This window comes from Apus apus, chromosome 12 (assembly GCF_020740795.1).
Source record: "Apus apus isolate bApuApu2 chromosome 12, bApuApu2.pri.cur, whole genome shotgun sequence".
In the NCBI taxonomy this organism is placed as follows: domain Eukaryota; kingdom Metazoa; phylum Chordata; class Aves; order Apodiformes; family Apodidae; genus Apus; species Apus apus.
Genome location: NC_067293.1, coordinates 11,525,753 through 11,547,769, shown reverse-complemented (window position 1 = coordinate 11,547,769; position 22,017 = coordinate 11,525,753). Strand labels below are relative to the sequence as shown.

General features: G+C 39.6%; 1 protein-coding gene across 1 annotated transcript in view; it reads right to left on the bottom strand.

Moving 5' to 3' along the window:
- Positions 1 to 1,034: 1,034 nt before the first annotated feature.
- COL4A5 (collagen type IV alpha 5 chain) overlaps positions 1,035 to 22,017 on the bottom strand; it is a 79,844-nt gene continuing 58,861 nt past the window's right edge. The window contains exons 33-53 of the mRNA XM_051630350.1: positions 21,489 to 21,638; positions 20,110 to 20,208; positions 19,055 to 19,144; positions 18,192 to 18,331; positions 17,348 to 17,474; positions 16,015 to 16,095; positions 15,603 to 15,701; positions 14,982 to 15,032; positions 14,058 to 14,243; positions 11,274 to 11,282; positions 9,368 to 9,376; positions 7,872 to 8,005; positions 7,408 to 7,480; positions 7,190 to 7,261; positions 6,688 to 6,816; positions 6,444 to 6,542; positions 5,005 to 5,217; positions 4,485 to 4,662; positions 3,801 to 3,915; positions 3,312 to 3,484; positions 1,035 to 1,954 (exon numbers count right to left, since the gene is read on the bottom strand). Of these exons, the coding sequence (XP_051486310.1) occupies positions 1,873 to 1,954; positions 3,312 to 3,484; positions 3,801 to 3,915; positions 4,485 to 4,662; positions 5,005 to 5,217; positions 6,444 to 6,542; positions 6,688 to 6,816; positions 7,190 to 7,261; positions 7,408 to 7,480; positions 7,872 to 8,005; positions 9,368 to 9,376; positions 11,274 to 11,282; positions 14,058 to 14,243; positions 14,982 to 15,032; positions 15,603 to 15,701; positions 16,015 to 16,095; positions 17,348 to 17,474; positions 18,192 to 18,331; positions 19,055 to 19,144; positions 20,110 to 20,208; positions 21,489 to 21,638 (2,309 nt within the window). The 3' untranslated portion in view covers positions 1,035 to 1,872. The remainder of the gene's footprint in view (positions 1,955 to 3,311; positions 3,485 to 3,800; positions 3,916 to 4,484; positions 4,663 to 5,004; positions 5,218 to 6,443; positions 6,543 to 6,687; positions 6,817 to 7,189; positions 7,262 to 7,407; positions 7,481 to 7,871; positions 8,006 to 9,367; positions 9,377 to 11,273; positions 11,283 to 14,057; positions 14,244 to 14,981; positions 15,033 to 15,602; positions 15,702 to 16,014; positions 16,096 to 17,347; positions 17,475 to 18,191; positions 18,332 to 19,054; positions 19,145 to 20,109; positions 20,209 to 21,488; positions 21,639 to 22,017) is intronic.

Sequence of the window (22,017 nt, the reverse complement as noted above, 5' to 3'; positions counted from 1 at the left end):
TAAAATGAGGGCTCACATTTACAGGAAGAGACTTACTATTTTATTTCAGCTTTGGTAACAAGTTCTTGACTTGGAGGTAGCAGCAGGTTCAGTTTATTTCTACATGCATCAGCAAACCAAAACAAAACAAGTTGAAGGATGCACATTGCTGAATTGCCCACTCTCTACCAACAGGTATGACTGCAGCTAATTGAAAAAAAGACAAAGCTATTAATAGTTTGCATTTTAAACTAAAGAACTTCAGTTCCATACTTAGTTGAAAGCTTTTGAAATCAGCACCAATCTCATTGTATAAATTGCTGCCACCTGGTCAGACACCAGTCCTATGTCTTGTGAAATATGCTTAAAACAAGGAGATGCTTGTGTTTACAATGACAACTGCAAGGTAAGAATGAATAGCCATTAGCTGATCAATTACTTAATGGTAATCAATAAACAAATACACTTCACCTATATAAAGCAGTATGTTAATTCACAAGTTAAGTTGTATTGATAGTCAAGGTGGCAATATACAATGAAAATTAATTAAAGTATCATCACTTGAAAAATAGTCTTGCTTTGTCAGGGAGCTCTGCTTATACATGAGGGTAAATGAAACAGCACTGACCACAGGAGCTGAACAGTCATGCATACAAAAAGTGATCACTTTTCAGCTATTGCACAAGTAGTGACACTAAGACATAAACAGTAGGATTCTTACAAAATGACATCAGGAAGGCTGCATGCACCATCTTTCAAGGCCTTATGTGAACTATACATACACAAGAGTTGTTGTATACTGTAAATACATTGTGGGTGTGGTAAATTCACATAAGACTAATCTGTAAATAGGAAAGTTTCCACCAGCTTATGCTGTATTTTATTTAGAATGTTTCTCAGCGTGTACACCATTTTGGATAAAATGCATGACACCACTTCAGAGTAGAGGTTTCATGGAAGCATAATCTTAAATGTTTTGGTAACTGGATATTCCCAAGGAACAGGTTTTGTTAAACCAAACTGATTACTAAAATGTGAGTGTCTCTTATTCAGGAAAGAAGGATATAGAATATGGCTAATAATTTCATGTATTTTCACAAGATACAAAAAAAACCCCACCCCTTTTCAAGTGGATTGGGATGTCTAAGCACAAATAAAACCACTGATTGCATGGTGTACAACATTTCAAACCCTGATAAAAATGACTTCAGAATAATTGTGCATTCCCCCAAAAATACCAGGTTGGCAACTGAGGAAGGAAATAAAATATTAAATTAATAACTTGGCATAGGAGGGGTAAATTCTCTCTGTACCACAAGTTTCATAATAAAATACTGCTGTATGTTTCCATTTCAGACAAGCATTTTTATCTCAGAGTCTGGTTTGTTTCTAAATGACTGAACATTTCAACTAAAAAGGTGTTTACACAATATACACATTTCATTACTTACAAAGAGAAATAAGCTTAAAATTTCATATTAAAAACCTGGGGTACAGTAGGGTTAGTAGCACCATGAAAAATGTTTTTCAAAACTGCAGTCTTGTTATTTTAAACATATTCAGTGCATCGTGTTTTTCTTTATTCTCTTGGTTGATCAAAAAGGTGCCATTTTGGTACAGGGAGAGATAAGAAAAATTTCATCTGATCCTTTGTGAACCTCAAGTGTTCTTTTCTGTTTCCAAGAGGTCAGCTCTTTCATCTTAGTCCTGTTGTCAAATATGTACCAAATAACCCTTAGTTTGGCACACGAGTGAGGTACACTTGAATTTGCGTGGTTAAAAGAGTTTGGATTTGTTCTTGCTTTTCTTTCTGCACAGTAGCACCATTGTTGCAGCTGGAAGACAGTGCATCTTAGGAATTTTCAACTGTTTTATAAAACATTCTCCAAGATGTTACGTCTTCTTCATGCAAACTTGACAACGACTAATACGCGTCCTCAAGTCTCCAGCTTTCAGTGTCTCTGACTGAGGTTTACTGGTTGACAAACACAAAGGTAAGGTTAGGTTAGCTTTTTCCTTGTTTACAGAACTGTTCCTTTAAACATCTACTGAATTCAGAGTTTAAGATAGCACTTAAGTAGGCAAGTGGGGGATGAGTCCTGTTTTTGAGAGTTTTCCTTAAGAATGATGTTTCTGTGCATTTTGCTTTGGGTTTCTCAGTTGAAAAGTACTTTAGCAACCCATAAAAATACTGCTACAATGAGATCTGTATTTAAGTGATGGCTTTGCCAAATTATTTACTCATATTCTGAAAGGGGAGGGTAGGGGCTTAGTAGAACATATTTGTGTAATGTGTGTACACTGAGCAAGTCCAACTCTTAGAAGCTTCTTTGTAAAAAGAAGATAATAAAAAGGAGACAGAAAATAGCAAAGGTAGAAGACTCCCAAGCTGCGTGGTAGGTAGTTGTTAATAGGCAGTTTTCACTAGTGAATCATCACTGATCAACTACCCTGAAAACTTGGAATGATGACTATTTAATGCACATTAAGTATCATTGTTACAGGTATTACACAAAACCAATTTGGGGGCCACTTGTGCCAGACAAGACAGTGCACTGTGCCAGCCCTGTACCACAAAACTGCATTTCTCAATTTGGTGGCATTGGGAATAGTGATGAGGTTTTTTATCAGTAGACAAACAAGGCAGTAGAAATTTACTGTATGAAAGGAGATAATTTTTCAAATTAAAAATTGATTTTGCCACTCAGGTTGAGAGAGAAAAAGTTTGAGAAGCTGAGAGACTCCTGCTGAAATGTTGACTGCAGAGAAGCTGAAGAGAGACTGTCTGCTGGCTTCTTTGCTGCCAAAAATGCCATCCTATTTTTTTCTGCAAACTACTGGAAGAAATGCTTGCCATGGAGGATATGAAACCTCCTTCACACAAGGCTTTTAAAAAAAGGTTATATGAACATCTGCTTTAAAAAGTTTAAATAGAACTGACCTTGTCCCTTGTACATCTATGAAGTATCTTTTCAAATATTTGACCTTATTTAAAGGCCTGGCAAGGAAAAAACCCAACAAAATCGACCTTACAGGCTCCAAATAGAGTAACTACAGTAGGACTACTTTCAGAGAACGTAATAATGAATGTGAATAACAATTGACATAAAAAGAATCTGACTCCTTGCAAAACAGAATGTGCCTCAGCGAGTTTTTACATAATATTAAAGGCCTTCCTGGGAGACACTTGAAAAACTGGTTGTGAGGGGAAACAAACAAAATTATTTCCCTATACCCCTTGTCAACAAACCTCTTTTGATCTTTGGAATAAATTCAGTTTCCAAAGCTTTCATTCTGGAATAAAGCACTATACAAGAAACAGGTTTTCTTACCTGAACATTTCTGACACCTCTACAGTTGCCAGCCAGAAACTGTACGAATTGGCATAGTAATTACAAGTGCCACGACCGTGGCATTCAATAAACGGAGCTGAGCGGAATTCTTCTAAACAGGATCCAGGGGATGCCAAGGCCTGTCCAGAGCCCTCTGCTCCAGCACTAGTGTGCTGGTGTAGGGATGGGGAAGAGAAACACACAAACAAGAATCTTACAGTAGGTGCTAAAAATTTAAACAGCAAAGCATTCAACTACTCAAAGAGCCACTGTTCATTCTTGGTTGAGACAATGCTGTGTCGGACACCTCCATAAATACCATTTACACTAGGTTCTGGGTACTGGAAAATCACTCTTCATCTTGGCTGCTACAGTTCATCATGGAAGGTAAAGGTTTTCAAATTACAACCAGTGTAGTTTTTAACAAAATCCTAAAGGCAGCTGGTTGAGGACAGAAGGTGGGTTGCTGGAGTAGGGCACAGTTCTTACCATCATGAAGGAGTAACCAATCCAAAGGGAGTCCCAGCCTGGAGGACACAAAGGAATCTGAATGGTCTGACTGTGCACAGCTATCACCATAGCAGGAGCTTCACAGACAACACATCTGGACACATGGGAAGTATCAGAGAAACGTGATTAAAATATGATTGAAATATATTTTATTAGGAATTCTTGCACAGAGAAGGGGAGGAAAACTGGCTTGTAAGAAGCTGTCCTATTAATCTAGACATCTACTTCTCACATTTTTCTACTGTAGTAAGAAAGTATTTTGAAGTGCAAAATTTGCCTGTATTGCCACTAACTGCCATTAGGTAAAATACTGAAGCAGCTCCTGAAACAAAAACTGGAAGCTCAAAGCCCCTAAGTGAATGCCATAATCTTAGAGCTAACAGCTCCTATGTTCTTTTTCCTGTCCCCAGTGATCCTGCACTGCTGCTGACATAGGTTAGTTGCTCTGTCAAGGAGAGCTCTTACAGCCTTTCAGCCTCTGAGTATCAACTGCTGCATGTAGACAGATCATTTAAGACAATGAATACTTCAAAACAAGCTTTTTTTCCTAGTATTTCCCAGAGCAAACCATGACAGATTCGTCTCCTAATACCCAACCTGCATGTTTGAAATAAATGGGTAAGATGAGCTATTTATCTAGACAGTACAGAAGCTTGGTCTCACCGGCTGATGAAGGGCTGGATGCTTTGCCCAGTCAGTGGCTCCATGCTCATGGGCATGGGCTCTGGAGTTGATAGCCAGTAGGAATAGTCATTCCTTGATGCAAAATTGCAAACGTTGTTGATGTTGCAGAACATGAAGGGCATGGTGCTGAAACGTCTAAGACAGCTCCCAGCAGTACCTAGAGTAAGATACACAAAATGTGACAGCAGTGTTTTCACTTCATCGCTTTTTATAGCGATTCTTTGAGAACAGTAATTGTGTATCTTCCTCTCCACCTGGGAGTGCACAGCATGTGCTATCAAATTGTCACATGTGGGAAAAACTTAACTTCTCAGTTTTGGTTTAGATTCTTCTATCCTGAATTATCACGGCCAGCCTCTGGAGGTAGGAGACCTTGGTATGCAATCCCCGTCCTCATCTAAGAAATATCTAAGACTGTTGTGTCTTCAGAGAACCAGAGCATTTGAAGAAGCAGCTACACCCTCTTTCCTCCTAAAAGAGAGCTTTCAGAATATCTTACCCAAATCCTGGCCATGTGCTCTTTCATTTCCTTGCACATATAAAAGTGAGAATCCATCATATATTCTTGTTGTTCCTTGTGGACAGAGTGGTGTATCCCTGGTCTGGCTGTGCCGAGTTATAAGGAATCCATGTGCAACAGAGGCTGTTCCAGGAGGACCAGGTGGGCCTTGTAAACCATCAGGACCAGGAGGCCCCTGTATTCCTCGAGAACCTGTTCACATGAGAAACATGACATACAGGATTTACACTTTTTCTTGCTCTTTAAGGACTAATGTAGCTCTGAAAGGTAGCACAGTCTTGTGATTAAGGCGCTTGTGTGGTGGACTTGGTAGCTGCGAACACGGTTTTCCTCAAGTTATTTTTCTCATGTAAGCTTGGTTAAATGGCTGAGGCTGTTATATATACAGTTATTTTATAACAGTGCCACTCCTGGTGTTATCGGGGTATTGTGAAGTTAAATACCTTCAGAGCTGCAAGGCACTAAGGTAACAACTGCAGTGGACATAACAGCCACTGGAATGAGTCCAAATTCCAAAACGTATTAATCAGTGTATGCAGCTTAATAAGATAACATTGAAAATCTTGCTCAAGATCACAAAATAAACGGCAGAAGCAGAAGCAAGTCTCACTCTCGGGCATGCTGTGGTAACACCTGAGCCAAAGCCCACCAAAATAAATAGAAAAGCTCCAGTCAGTTTTGGAGTAGGTTACAAAAAGTGGAAATAGGCTAGAACAACCTTGGGTGAGATCAAGAATGAGCCTTGTGACTGAGAAAGGTATAATTTGTTCTTGAACAGCAAAACCACCAGGAAATATAACTAGAAATACTTAGAGGATGTTTATTCCACAGTCATTATTTACTTTTTTTTCACCCAAGTAATGCTAACAGATTTCATAGAGCTACACAGAAAAAAAGGAAAAAAAGGCATGGATTTTTTAATGTTTCTAGTACTTTTTCTCACAAAGTGCAATATACAGCTACTTAATACATATTATCTTTAGAAAATGATCCCAGTGCCCAGTTTGATTTCTCAGTGGTAGGCTGATCTCTGCCTTTGCTGAAAGTCTTTCCTTGATCAAGTCTTTTTTCCGCCAGTTGTAATTTCCATGTAAAATTAAAATTATTTTACTAATCTCTCTCTTCTTCCTATCTTTGTTATCTCCTGTGTGTCATCTGTGCTGCAGTGGGGATGCCATTAAGCTTGAGATAAAGCACTCTACAATATTCTCCAGCAGTGACCAGCAATGTGTTGGTTCCAAGAACATTCCAAAGCAAAGTATGTTCAACTGCTTGTAATATTTTTGCATTAAGAAAATCTTAAAATTATTATTTTATTATTATTCCCATAAGGCAAAGATCTCACTTCCCAGTATTAGCCTGCACTCACAGAAGGGAGTATCTCTTTCTGCTGGTTCCCCACAGGATAAACACCATACCTGGTTGGCCTGGAAGACCTCTCTCTCCTTTACGTCCTGCTGGACCATCAAAACCAGGTAGTCCATCTCGCCCTGGGTCACCAGGAAGACCAATTGGACCTAGAATAAGACAAACACATAACTGAAATAAAAGCTTTTGAAATCCCACTAGAGAAATCTTTAAATTGTCTGGGACTCATCTATTGTTTCTTCATGACAAAAACAGACCTTTAAACCAGAACTCTGCAGCCACCTAGGATCATACCTGGCAATCCCTGTGGCCCTGGCAATCCAGGTGGCCCTTTTGACCCAGGGTGTCCTGGAGGACCCGGGGGACCAGGGTCACCTTTCACAACAATGCTTCGTCCAATGGTACCTGGTAAACCTGGTGGGCCTGAGAGAAAGCAGCTTAGTCTTAGATAAACCAAGGTGGAAGACAGTGTTAGAAACAGTTTCTGTTACTCTTTATTGCAAAGTCAGAAGCCAAGAGCTCTATCAATGCAAATAATAAGTGTATAAATATGGCAAGAAGCTCTTCTCCCTCCCCACCGCTCCCCCCAGAGGACATCTCTTGCAGGGGTTAATCCATGAAGGCTGGATAAAGATTATAAAATATGGTAGGATTACTTGTAGGGCTAAAAAGTACAGTCTGAAATTATTTTCAGGCTGTTGCTCAGTTAACTACATTCATTGCTGGCTGAGACTGTCTCAGTCCTACATCTGTGTAAAAAATTTCTACTGGCAGGGAGCAAGAGTGACAGTCCTACCTGGTGGGCCTGGCAGCCCTTGACTGCCTGTGAGGCCAGCGGGCCCTGCAGGTCCAGTGGGACCCTTCATACCTGCAACATCAAACTCACAGTTACACAGTGAAAGAACATGTTGTCTTACAGAACCTGCTGCAGGAATGGCCAAAATCAGGTTTCTTTTCTCCCTGAGGGGCTGTTACTGTGTCTGGAGGTTTTGACTTGAAATGCTAGTTAAATACCTGGGAATCCTGGAACGCCTGGAACCCCGGGGTCACCCTTCATTCCATTCAGACCTGGACGACCAGGATCCCCCTGCAGAGAACAGCTTCACATTATTCACTCATCTCAGCAGTTTCAGAAAAACAGAGAGAAAAGGTGGCTGGGGGACAAATAAGCACACCTCGGGTCTGCAAACAAGTGCTTTGAAGGGCTGAGGCTATGCATTCTACTCACTGCACTGGGCGTTGTCAGAGAACACTGTAACATGAAAGAGCCAAGCTCCCATGGGAATGTAATGTGGACATCCTGCCCACATACTTGGGGATAATCAAGGAAAAAAATCCTCTTTCTTGCTACAAGGTTAGCTACCACATTTTTGGCTTTTATTTTACTATGATAAACTGCATATTCCGCTCATATATATATTCTACTTCTACTGCATTTAAAAACAAACTAGGAGGAAAACTCCCATTTCTTGTCCTACCTGGCGTCCAGGTGGTCCTTGATCTCCCTTTTGACCAGTAAGGCCAGGGGGGCCGGGCTGACCTGGGTTCCCTTTTTCCCCTTTAAGTCCTCCAGTGCCTGGTGGCCCTCGTGGACCTTCTGGGCCTGGTGGACCTTAACATTGCAGAACAAATATGGATATATCTGTCAGTACACATCAACCATTCTCTCCAAGTTAGTGCCTCCAGCATAAAAAAAATTAAAATTAAAAGGTATTTTTGGCTTGAATTCTCAGCTCTATTTCAGTGCTGAATTTGGGATAAACTAAAAGGAAAACAAATAGAGGGATTATTTGTACTACCCAAATCAGGAACCAAAGCTCCTAATGTAACTGATGAAGAGCAGCAGGTCTTTCCAGAAGACAGTGCAACTCACCTCCATTAGAAGCTTAACAGTGACCAGACCAGTGCCTTTAGTAGAAGCCAAGAAACTCTAAATTAGATGGTACAAATATCCCCTCTGCTGACCTGCATTATATTCACCATCTCTTAAGTGCTATCTTAACAGACTGAATTCCTTTTGAAAGCCAGTCTCAGCAACGTAAAATATTAATGGGTTTTTGCTGCTAGAATTTGACATACCTATTGAAGGAGGCTGGTATATGCCATCTACTGACTGGTGGGCCACAGGAAGCCCATCATTCTGCCTTGCCAAAGTACTAATCTGAGTTGCAGAAACTTCCTTAAGCTGTATGACTCTCCCTCCAACTGATCTATCTTTAGTAGACGCTGTGTAAATCCAATAGAGGTACTGGGCTGGTCTTTAAATATTCTCCCTTTGCTACAGCCACATTAATCCAAAGCAAAGCAGTGGGTTTAAATGAAAGGTAGGTACTTGGAGAACTGAAAGATGAGACACCATCTAAATAGAAGGTAGCTGATATTAATTTGTAGCAAAACAACCTGTACCCAAGTGCAGCGACAGCTAATAACATTTTACAAATTAAAGCTCATAATTGCATTAACAAAAGGATCTTTTGGCAGGACAGTGCTATGACACTCTCCCGTGTAGTACAACAAATCTAGTGACATTTATCAGTGTGCTGGATTTTCAGTTCTTCTGCAACCTCAAATAATTTCTCTGACATCCTCACAGTCTATATCCATATGCAGTGGATAACTGTGATAAGCTGTATTTCTGCATGCAAATCTGAGTCTAGAATTCCTTCCAAAATTTTTCTTTTTAAATAAACAGCAATTTTGTACCAGATTTCACGCACATCCTGTAGCAGTTTCAGTTACAGAAAACGTCCCATCACACAAGGATTTTTTGTGTTAATTTTGCTCTTTTATAAAACTCTTGTACTGTACACATGCAAATAAAAGGTTACCATCTGAAGCATGCTAATCAAACACATGCGACCTGCAGGGCAACCACAGTCCTTAAAAAGATAATCACAGAATTATAGGCAAACATCTGTTTCTCTTACATCAAGAGCAATGCAGTAAAATAAATTGACCGAGTTAAGAGTCTAACCTGGAGGACCTGGAAGGATCAGAGTTCACCAAAGCCCAATGATCGATGTTAGAAGGGTCAGACATCACACAGTACAAAACAAGATTACTAGTTAGAAATAGCACAGATGACAGCATATACACTACACAACAACCCGTTTCACCAGCATATTTTGTATTTACAGTATAATCCACATGCATGCATAAAACAATACATGAATACACAACAATACGTATTTTCAGATACAAGTTATTCTGGTGACTAGGCTCTGCTAGGACTAATTTGACACTTCATTTAACAGCAAACTTAAAGCTTTACTAAAGAATGTGTTATTGCTTTAACATTACAGCTGAGGCCTGCAACTGGTTAGTCCTACTCACAATGGGGTTTGGACTATGTAACCATTTCACTGACAGTATTCAACATTGCAGGACCTGGAGCTTGGAAAATATGCAGGTAAATTGTGAATGACAACTTACTCTTGAGCAAAATTCTGCTTTGGGCAGAGAGGAAGTGTGATTAACAGAAGGACTTATGACCACTAATCAGGTATGAGGCTACCTGTGAATACAATTCTAGGACTGAAAAGTAGGCTTACTCCCTCTTCAAAACTGTAAGCAGGGTGGACATGGAGGGCTCGAAAGAGCTGCAAATGCTATAAGCAAAAATGCATCAGAACTAACAAATTTAGAAATTCTTGTCTTTACTGTTGGCATTGTTTTTCTTGATAAAAATATCCCAATATGCGAATTTACCTTTTTAAGGTTTTTATGGAGAATGGCATGTGTTAACATCCTTAGAAAAATAATTTACATGTCCTCTTTCAAAGCGTAAGATGGTTGTTCCTACCATGCTCCCAAATTAATACATATTTTACTTCCTCTGCCACTTGCATCTTTCATGTCAGTGAAATGATTTAAGTCTACCAAAATATCACCATGCAATTTGCAGCTAAAACTACAATAAATACACATCAGGTTTACCTCAAAGCACTGTTTCTTTACATATTTGGTAAATCATTAAAATACTAACTGTAATGCAGTTGTTAAAAATAATGACACAGACATTTCATTGTTACTGTTAAGTACTTATAAGCTATATTTCACTGGTGGGTAAGTTTTGCTATGATTTATAAATCTGTCCGGTACTTGTTGATTATTGAATTCTGGTGGGGCACAGTCACAGGGTGGAACAAAACATGAAGGCATTGGTTAAGCTCCTCTCAGCACACAGTGCTGGGAGCCCTCTTTGAAAATGTGATTACAGCTTATGTGATTAAAATTTAATTAAAAGGAGCCACATTCATTTTTTTTTACATGACCGCATTAAACTAGGATTCAAACATCAGGGGCTACCACATTTGTTACCTCACAGTGTTTAGGACAGCACACTAAAAACTTAACCTTACTTCTTTATTGAATTTTGTTGTCAGTTCTTTGCTTTCTGAAAGCCATAGCAAAACCTAACAACAATCATTATTATTAAATAGATATACCAAGTCATTTTCAATCTAGACACAGATACTAACAATTTTCAAGAGCTGGCCTGTGCTATGTGCCCATATGCTAAAATTATGATAAGCTTGTGAAAATGACCATGTTCTTACCAATCCTGTTCCACTGCCCTAGAGTGGAAGGTCTGTATGCTCCTTTTTGATTAAATACATGTTAAAGGAAGAGCTTTCCTCATTCCCTGTAAATGTGCTGAACCCCCCATATCTTCCACCATGGGGAGAGCAACACTATGTCCTTCCAACATCAGTCCTACAACAACCTGGAGGAAGAGTCTGAAAGCCAACCCTGAACTTTTCTACCACAAATTAAAAGGTATGTCTGAAAAATGACTCAGCATATCTATATTTAGACACTACTAAAGTATATACATTAATTTTCATGCAAAGTTATTATTTTGGAGTTAAGGGGCTAACCTGAGGGACCTGGGAGTAGGGGGTCAGAGTTCACCAAGGTCATCACAAGGGGAAAAACATCAACATTGTTAGAAATATCAACAAGCTAACATATTCAACTAAACCTTTCTTTTTAGATTTAGCTCAATATTCCTTTACATACAGTATGAAAAACACCAAACTATTATTACTCAGAGCAATGAAAATAGACATGTGGAGTTAACAGTAATGTTGTGTTGCCCTGGAAATTGGCTTAATTTTATGATCAATTAATAAATCTGTCCCAACATCATCTATCAATGTTTGTTTTAGGGGCAACTCAACTCAAGTCAGAGAGCTACCTCATGTTTTGACTTAATGATTTTTTACTAATCTGACACTATACCCAGAAGCCAACAACAAACTGTATACACATACAGCTTCTGGTTTTATTTATGTCCCTAGAAGGGGGGTAAGTTGACAGCCACATAGCTGCTTTTATGACTATCTGCCTTATGTTGAAATGTTACAAAATCAGCGTTCCACCAATTGACTGTGTTATCATTTGAAACAAAAGGCTGGAGTGCTGATTGTACCAGAACTGCAATAATAGTTTGGTTTATCCACATTAGTTCACACATAACTGAGCAAAACAAATGCTTCACTTTATAGATTGCATGCAACAAAAATGGAAAAGAGAAAGAAAGAGAGAGAGAGAGAGAACATGGCTGAGCAGAACCTCACTGGTTTGTTTTCCTCCTGATAACACTCATAAAACTGCACAAAATGAGTCTCACCATTCCTGTACCTCCCAGCTGGTTAGAGTCAGTAAGCACCTGATTTATACACAGATGTGTGAAGAGGATGAGAAGCTTCATAAAAACATCAATGATAGATCTTTCGCAGATCAGGAGCTGCTTAACTCTTGAGTTTGGAGATTTCTGTGTAAGGATCTTTTAGAAATGAAAGTCTATGAACTTCTTGTGCCAAAATTTTAAATGCTGTACCACTCTACATACCTAAAAATTATCTTTGGAAAATGTTGACATCTAGGATGTATTATGCCTTCATTTGGGCACACTTAAATTGCAGGCCCAAGCCCACCACTCCACCATCTCTTATCTCTTCACTCCTCCTGCTTGCTCCAGCTGCAATTCTGATCACAGTGAGCTGAGCTGGGATTGTGTGTTAGTGAGCAACTAGGCAGAAGGCAACAAGGCCACATGGAAAGTGGAAAGCAAATCAGGACTCCCAAGGTGCTGCAGGGATGCTCCACTGACTGGTTAGAGCCCCTGGGGCACAGCAGGGTGTAAGTTCCTCCAAGCCAAAGGGAGAAGGCTGCATTCTTCCTTCCACTAACCAAGCAGGAAACGATGAAGAAATTGTGACTAGCTGTGAATTATTAACCCACTGTGTTGTTCCACCCCAGTCCCATAAAAAGCAGGTTCAGGACACAAGAAAATCCAAGTATTTTCACTATGACTAAAGAAAACCTCATTATACTGCAACAGCACCCCAGTTGAAGGTGTTACTAATCAAAATTGCATGTTTATAATGACTCATTTTTTTTCAATGCAGTTAGGATAGATGGGTTCATAGTCTACTCTGCACAAGAGAAAAGCTCATACTGCCATTTAGAATAATCAAGTATTTCTCAATTCCTGTTCTAGTGAAAGTATTTTGAGAAAATTCTCATCTAAATTTTTTTTTCAGTGGGATTGCCTCCTCTTGTATCAGCATGAGAAAAAAGTGGATCTTAAAACATTTCCAAGTGTGTACTGCAAAACTGCACTCTCCCTTGATGCCCCAAAGTGAACAATAGATATGCGTATCAGCTATTTTAAAAACGTGCCAACTCAAAACTAACTTTCACCAAACAAATCTTTCAATAACAGAAAAATCTGAGGTCAGAGTTTGAGAGCAATAAATAAAAATAATACATCTCCATTAATATGCAAATAAACCCCTTGTAATTAGCCAATAGCTTGGTTTGAAAGTAGTCTCCTTTAAGGAGAATAGAAGCACGTTAACTGAGGTCGGTCTTCGTGGTGGCAAAGTACTTCTGGACTCAAGATATCACAATAAGCTTGAGCCAGAGCTGTGACAGGTTCATTAAAGTTAGATTTTTCAAGAGCAGTATCTAAATGCAAATAAATATTCTATGACACAAAATATAAATCAAATCCTAATACAGACCAGGGAGTTGCTCAGCAATGTTAACTCTGTATAGTGGATTTTTTTCATTCCCAGAATTAGTTGGTGCAGGAACAAAATGCAAACATGGAACGGAAAGGTGACCACGGCATGATGGTGCCCTGAGTCCATGGAAGCCACGTGACACAATGGAGCAATGACATGTTACATGACACGAAGGTGAGGAGGCAGCTATCCAATTTGATCATGCTGTGATGCTAGCGTGAATTTGATTTTCATGGCTCAAAATGATGGGGTTTGTTACTTTTGGGTTTTTGTGCACGATGACATTTGCTGATCAGGTGACAATACTGCAAAGGTATCAGATGTTCAGAAGTCGGCACCATGCTCACAAGGTGATTACTGTGACAGCATGCGCAGAACCTCCCGATAATTAACGCATTCGTTTTTTGCTGCCAGGTATCAGAAATTAATAGAAAACGAGGCTGTCTTATTTTTAGATACTGTTACTTCTGGCAACAAAATCCTCTGGTTGCCCACAAACAGTAAGACCTATGCCATGAGGCTTGAACTTATCCATCCAAATAAATTGAGGAAGTTTAACGGCTGATAACCTACCAGCAAAACAGGAAAGTACCGGCAGATGTTGATAGGTATGGGTCATGCTCTTACCTGGCCTTCCTGGAACACCTGGTGGGCCAGGGCTACCTTTAGGACCTTCCAGAGGTGGCCCCGGTAATCCTGGTGGACCTGGTGGACCCTGCAGACCAGGGAAACCCTGGAAACCTGGTTCTCCCTTCAGACCTGGAAGTCCAGGGGGCCCTGGTGGGCCAGGTAAGCCCAGTTCTCCTTTTTGCCCTGTAAAACCAAACAGCCACGTTTATCAATACTGTAACAAACAGATACACAAACCAGTCCAAGTGTTTGCTGGCAGAGCCATTTCTCTCTCCTGCAGAAGGTGCAAGTCTGGCCACAACTCACCTCATCTGTGCAGCAAGACAGTATGAAATTGGTCTAACATTTAGAAAAGAGTCAGGGCTAATCTTGCAGGCGAAAGTGCTCTACATCCTCTCATTTTGTAAGCCTACAGGCAATGACTTCTGTGAAGAAATCTGTCAATAGTTAAGACTTCATTGTTTTTTTGAGACACTGCTGAAAGTTAAGACGTATTTGCAACATTTTCAAATAAGCTTGATGAATTTATGAGCTTTAATACTACTGGAAAGTAATACAAGTTAGGTTGTGAAATTGGTTTTGAAAATACAGCAAGCAGCTATATTTTCATTTTTCATCTGCTGGATGAATGCTTTATTTAGTGAGACAAATCAGCAAAATTCCATGCAACACATATACTGTTATCCTGTGTGGATTTATTCTGTCTGCATAATTGTTAATTTACAAAATTCTCTAGTTAGTAATGAGAGCCTTTATTACCATGGTTAATTGAAAACAGTCTGCTGGGAAAATAAAGATGTTATTTAAGTTGTTGCTATGGCATTCATTTGTTGCAGAACATACACCATGCCCTGCTATTTTTGGTGTATAGATACATTTTGCCTTCAACCTTTTTAACACGGAACAACAGAGAAACTTTACCTGACAATCCTGGAAGTCCTGGAGGTCCTGGGTGCCCAAAACCTGGTAGCCCTGAAAAGAAACCAGTTCAGTTAATAATGAACATTAAGCTTTCAGGTGTCCAGGAATAGGAATATGAGGCTGGGAATGAGGCAAGTGCAGTTTGTCTAAATTTCCGATTCCTTGAGACTACCAAGATTCTCATTTACTCACCAGTCTACACCAAAGCTAGGGGATTTGCTACAAAATGCATCTCTGAGTTTCCTAAGTATTCCCATCCATTCACAGGATGCTCTTTCAGATTTTGGGTGTTAATACATTTGCATTTTTGCTTGGGGTTTGATCTTTAAGGCAGACATGACACTGTTTATCCATTTTGTGAGTTGAAGCAATACAGCTACCACGAATACAGGAACAGGGGCTGGTGTTGAAGTCAGACAATAAAAATCTTAAGAGCTGATTGAAAAGTTGTCCTGTGCTTCATTGGCAGCTTGACAGCACCCTTTGTGAATCATTCAGCAGCTAGGAACCAGGGGAGCAGCTTTGAAGGTGTATGGGCAGTTATAGGAAAAATAGGATAGAAAAAGCAGGACATCACAATGTAGAGTGAAGAGGAGGAAACAAACAGGAAAGATACCTAACCTGGTTCACCCTTCTGACCAGCTGGTCCAGGGATACCATCTCGACCAGGCTGTCCCTTCTCCCCTGAAGGACCAGGAGGGCCAGGACGACCAATATCACCTAAAAGGGGGATAGAATACATGAGGACCTGCAATAAAAAACTTCCCCCCCCTCCCCACCATCTGACTCTGAAGGTGTGACAATTTAATAACAAATTCACAAGGGTGTATTCTTAAAATTAAAACCTCTGTCTCCCAGTCTCTCCCCTTGATAATTTAAAAAAGATGAATGAAGTGTTTGCAATGGTGTTTGAGCATCCATATACATACAGATGCATCTTCATGATGTTATCAAGGTAAGAATGTAGGAAGTGGCTTAATGTGTTACATTTTGCACAGAAGCAGCTGACCTTTGCTGCACTGTTCATGCTCACCTACTGGCCCAGGTGGTCCAGGCAGGCCAGGATTACCTGGAGGGCCCTCGATACCTTTTGGTCCTGGAATTCCCGGTGTTCCTATAAAGTACAGACAGCTCAATAGAATTAAGCAAAAGATGTCCCAAACTGGCTTTTCAGATCTCAAAATGCTATAATATGAGATACCCTGAGTAGCAAATGAGATAATTGTATCAAGATACTGTATTTATGCTAATTTTGCAGATTTACAGATGATCAAGGAGATGAATTATAAAGCAAAGAAGATACAGAAACACAACATTCCAGCACAACTGTCCTTACTGCTACTCCCAAGACTATGTTTTCTTATGTTGAGTGCCTGTGGCCAAGGACATGGGGAGTCCGGCAGTCTGCTAGGAAACTGCCATTTTAGAGAGAGGGGCTTCTGCCTGACAACAAATTGAGAGCATTTTGAACTGTGGTTGGGTAGTCCTTCCCAAAAATCCTCTTTTCCTTTCCTGAAAAGGGATCTTAAAAAAAATTGTCTTAGTTAGAACTTACACTGGATTCTCACCCCTACAGCATGAACTGAGTGGGAAGCCGGAAAAACAATCCATCTGTTTTGGTACGTCTGTTCTGAACAGCATCTGAGCCTGATCAAGGTGTTATCTCAATGCTCCGTTTTGACTGTTCACAGTTTTTGGGCATGACATGAAGCAGAGGTTAAAAACTGTCAGGTTCATGGTCAGGTTTCGTTCTCCTCCAAGCTTCCTGCTGCCATGACTACACTCTTACAAATTCCCTAACTTCCTACATTAAAGCAGCTCAAGCATGCTTGTAGAACAGTCTTTGTTGCTGCAAATGCAGCATAGCTAAAAACTTTATTTAAATCAAGAATGAAAGAACTGACATATTTACATGTTTAAGAGAAAAATGCAAACCCTAATTTCACTATGTTTCAGAAACTTCTCTTTGGAACATATTTTTAGACAATAAATGCTATTTTAAAAGCCCAATTTTCCTGATAACACTTTGTTTATTGATTCATGAAGGCAAAATGTGGAGCCAAACGCAGGCATTTTGTGGGTCAGAGGAGATAAGAGTCTGACTGCTGTGGGGAGTGGAGAGCATTAACTCACGCAAATGCCACATCCCCTCAGAGCACATGAATAATTTCAGAAGGTACTTGGAAGTGATGCATTCACACACTTCTCTTGCAGTGATAATTCCAACAGCACAAATCTTAGAAGCAGCAGATGGCTGGAAACTGAAAGAAGCTGTAGCCCTCCAGCAATTACTCACTGTGTTTAGATGTATATACCAATATATGCAAGAGGGAAAACAACAACAAAAAAATCTTGTTCAGAATTACCTGGGAATCCAGGAAGGCCTGGTTCTCCTTTTGCACCTGGACTGCCTGGAAATCCAGGCAAACCAGGATTTCCAGGTAAACCTTTACTGCCTGGACTACCTGGGTATCCAGGCAAACCAAGATCACCCTAGAAAACATGAAGCAAAAATAAGAACCCAGTCCTTGTAAGATGGATAAGCCCTTCTTGCATGTTCCCAGTCTTACCATCACAAAAAAGATCATCATTCTATCGTGCACACTTCTTACATCCAGTTAATGTTAACCATCTCACACAAAAAATTAAATGGAAACAGAAACTAAGTTTTCCTCTACAAATCTGTATAGAGTATCATAGCTTTTTCTCAGAACTGGCCTACATTAAAGAAAAAAAATGTTCTCTTCTGAAAGAAGAGGAAGATATTTTTACCCATGATAACAAAAAAAGAAATATGTGGAGCTTTAATCATGCAGTGTTTCTGCTAAATTAATCAACTGCTGCTCACCATCAGTTGTGAGGCATCACTGAAGGCTACTAGATATTCTCTAGGTCTTTCTGTCACTTTTTTGTGGGTGATGGACAGGATGATATGGAGAAGTGATAGTGCAAATGTTTTATATAGACTTAAATTTAAAGCAGCAGTAATCATGATATATCAGTTCCTTTGAAATTTATTCTTAAATGCATATTGCCTTTTTTTTTGCTCCCACTTGAAAAGAACAAACCACAGTCAACCCTGCTTGTTATTAATATATTTTATACATATTTACAGTTATACACAACATATAATAAATTAATAGTTAAAAATATCAATGCAGAATCTCATTTCCTCATGGAATTTTCAATTGAAGAATTTTGTAAATGTACCTTTGGTCCAGGGAGACCAGGAATACCGATGCCTGAGAGACCAGGGTCACCTTTCTCCCCTTTCAATCCAGGAAATCCTGCAGGTCCAGGCTGCCCTGGACGTCCTGCTATTCCTTGGCTGCCTTTAATCCCTGGGGGTCCTGTCCCAAACAGAAAACTCAAGTTTTATAAATATAAATAAAACTTCTGCAGTGGTTTAGAGAACTAAGTTACAGCAACTGAACAAGAAAGGACTAACAAACTGACTGGCTGACTTTGAATATCAAGGTCTTGTTATTTTAAAAAACAAACTAAAACAATAATCTAAAAATCTCATGGCTTTTTACATGACCTTTCTAAACTTTCTTTTTCTAGTCTTAATTTACACAAACCCAAATATCTCATTGTCAGTATCTAGGCGCAATTTAATATTAGGACTCACAGAAACTGGTATTTTTGTTTCAGCTGTCTTTTTAAATAACATAATTCACTTTCTCCTTCTACTTTTGCTTGTGTCTGATGTCTGTCTTCTGACAGGTGGGTTTACAGAATAATCTTTTTTCTGAACTTTCACAGAGTGGAATCTGAGAAACCAGAGAAGTATGCAGGTACAAAATCTAAATAACTCTTGCTTCTACATCTATAAGCACTTGAAAATAATATGTATTTAAATAATTTGCTGTTTGCATTTTCTATTTTACTGGGTATTCCCAATTTCTTATGCATTATTTCAACAAATATGTATGTAGGGCTTTATGTATTCCTCACCTGCTTTGCCATTTAAATATATTATTAGATACTGCACACAAGCAGATCTACCTTTCTGCTATATAAAAGGAAAACACTGACCAAAATAAAGTAAAATTACAAGCACAGATACAAACCTGGAAGGCCCATCTCTCCCATAGCACCCTTTAACCCTGGAGGTCCTGTTGGTCCTGGCTGCCCAGGAAGTCCTGTGTCTCCCTTGATACCTAGGAAATTCATGGTTTTAATTAATTAATGACAATATTTTAAAGTTTCTGATATTAATGCATTCTCATATGAATATGCTTGTCATCTAATTACAAAGGCAATGGATCTGGCATTTCTTTAGGCCTCATACTGCTCCTACAAACTTTTCTCATCCATTTTTAGTGAAATATTAAACAACTTCAGTTTGTTCTGAGCCAAGGTTTGATGAGGGCAACTTCTTTGTTTTGAAGACTAGCCTAATAAAATGGGTAAAATCTCAGTCCATGACTTAAGAACCATCTGAAACAATTTAGCACTGATGCGACTTAGTCTCTCTTGAACTGTTCTGCAGAAGGAACACATTCTCTCTCTCATCTGCAACAGGTATTCAGTAGCTTCTGTTGCAGAATTTAATGTGACTTGCAATGATGTAACTAGTTTGAGTCCCCAAGTCCAAAAAAAATATTTAGAGCAAGACCTACATTAGGCATAGTGAGCAAAGATTCAAGATTTCAGATAAATTGTTACAGCTATAGGAAGCAGCAGTGCAAAACTGAATTCATTTTCTTGATCCTTGAATTCTTTAAAGCAAAGATGTGGCATCCAGACAGCCCTTGCAATGCATTCATTTGGCCATTTGCTAAGTATGAGTATAATGACCAACAATATAAGAAATAAACACCTGAAACAGACAAGTCCTGGTGGCAGATCCTGCAGTCATGTTGCTTGCTCAAGCAGCATGCAGTTTCCTAGTCATCACAAAAGCTATCCCAATCATCTTAAAACTGCTTTGGGTCTGTTAGAAGGAAAGAGCTCAAGGCATGCTGCTTGGATATGACTTTAACTGTTCCAAAATGGTGCTGCAGCTTTAAGTGAAAATCCCTGGGCTTTGCTTAGTTATATCTGGATTAACATCCCATGTGATTAAAAACACATGCAAATTTTTACACATCAAAACTGTCCATCTGGGGCCTTGTTTACCTACCTGGCAATCCTGGCACACCTGGTGGCCCACTGAATCCTGGTGGGCCTGGGTCACCTGGAAGACCTTGATAACCTTTCTGTCCTGATAAACCAGGAATACCTCAAAGGAAAAAGACACATTTTATTATTATTACTATTACTACTACTGTATGTTTTCTTTTACCTTAAGAGATCAGATGTAGCTATAAGTGAGTAACAATCCAAAGAGGGATTTTTCTTCAGGATATTTAATTCTTCCTAGTTTAGCAAAGAGAACTATCACAAAACAAAAAATACTGCTGCTGAAAAGTTTAGATTTACTACAGAACAGGAACATTAAAAATAAGTAGAGGAGAAATTAACTTTATAACTAATGACAGTACACTTCATTTAGAAAATACTGTCTTTTTGGATGAGCAGACTCCATGTTCACCTCTCTCTATATTCATCCTTATAATTTACATACATGTTTAATTACATTGCTACATCAGAAGCACTTTGGGACTGATATATTATAAAAAGTAAAAGGTATCTAGCAGATTTTTACAAATTCTATGTGGTTATTATCCCATATAACAACTTTGTGCTGCCCTGCAAGCATAAATAAATCTGCCCTCTACAGCTCTTACTTAACAGAGGGGAAAAAAAAAAGGTATGTGTCTTAGGCTCCTACCTAGGCTTCACAGAAATTAAGATAAATTAGCACAATAATGGCTGGGCCAACATTATAGAAAGGCATTCTGGTTCTCTCTAGGGCAGAGTATTTTTACCCTTCTCAAGACTAAATTAGAGTTCAAAGGAGACAACAGACCCTCGGAGGGGGAAAGGGGGGAAGCAAGCCAGAGAGAAAATAGACTTGAGTGAACTGAGAAAACCTCCCAGACTGCCAGCTTCCCAAGTAGAAACACACACAGAGATGACATTTAGCTGCGGGGAGGGTAAGCTTACAGAGATACCCAAAGGGAGAATCTGGAGGTGACACATGAGCAGATGACCTGTGCAATCCCATCCTACAAGGCAAAGGCCCAAGGGCCTGCAAGACCATGGGAATGCAGCCAGTTGCAGCAGCCATAACAACTATCTCTCATAATGCTCATGAATAACACCTAGCAGACTGAATCCTAATCCTGCTGGAAGCACCTTACTGCTGTTTCAATATCACCATATGCCAAATAATAGTAGCAGTTAATGAGCAAGGACATTGCAAACTAACCATACACAGAAATTTGGTCACAGAACCATTTTTAAAAAAGCCTAAAATTAGAGAACCTTAAGCCACCTCCATATGTCGAGATTATTTTTTGCTGTAAGAAAGGATGAACTGTAATGGATTCAGTTACAGGTTATTGTTATCTGTAGAGGACAAATCACCTCCCCAGACCCACAAGCAAAGTTCTGTACCTGGAGCACCTGGCTCTCCTTTTTCTCCTTTTGCTCCTAGTTGTTTCGGATCAACTTTTCCAGGTGGACCTGGCAGGCCTGCTTCACCTTTGATGCCTTTCTGTCCTACTGGTCCAGGAGGCCCTGGCGGACCAGGTAATCCGTTATTACCTACAGTAGGCACAGCCAACAAAAGGGAAAAAATTTAATCCTTAGGGTAGGCAAGTAAATTTGTAATTATTTTCCTTACACAGGGAGTCCATGATTTCTTTATGAAGTTGGAATTGACTAAATGATCAGTCAATTTATGCAAGGCTTTCCACAGCATCTTAAGCCCTAGAACAAAGCTGGGTGAGCCGACAGCACAGGGCTGTCTGCAGGCTGCAGTCACCAGCTCTGGCCATCCTTGCTCAGAGGAAGCAGCAGTCTGCAGGACCTACATCCAGAGAGCTTCCAGAGCTCCACCACACTGTGCCACTAGTACAGAGGAGTTGCAACAACTACAGCAGCTTTGGATTCCCAGCATCCATGTTCTGGATGGATGATTGGG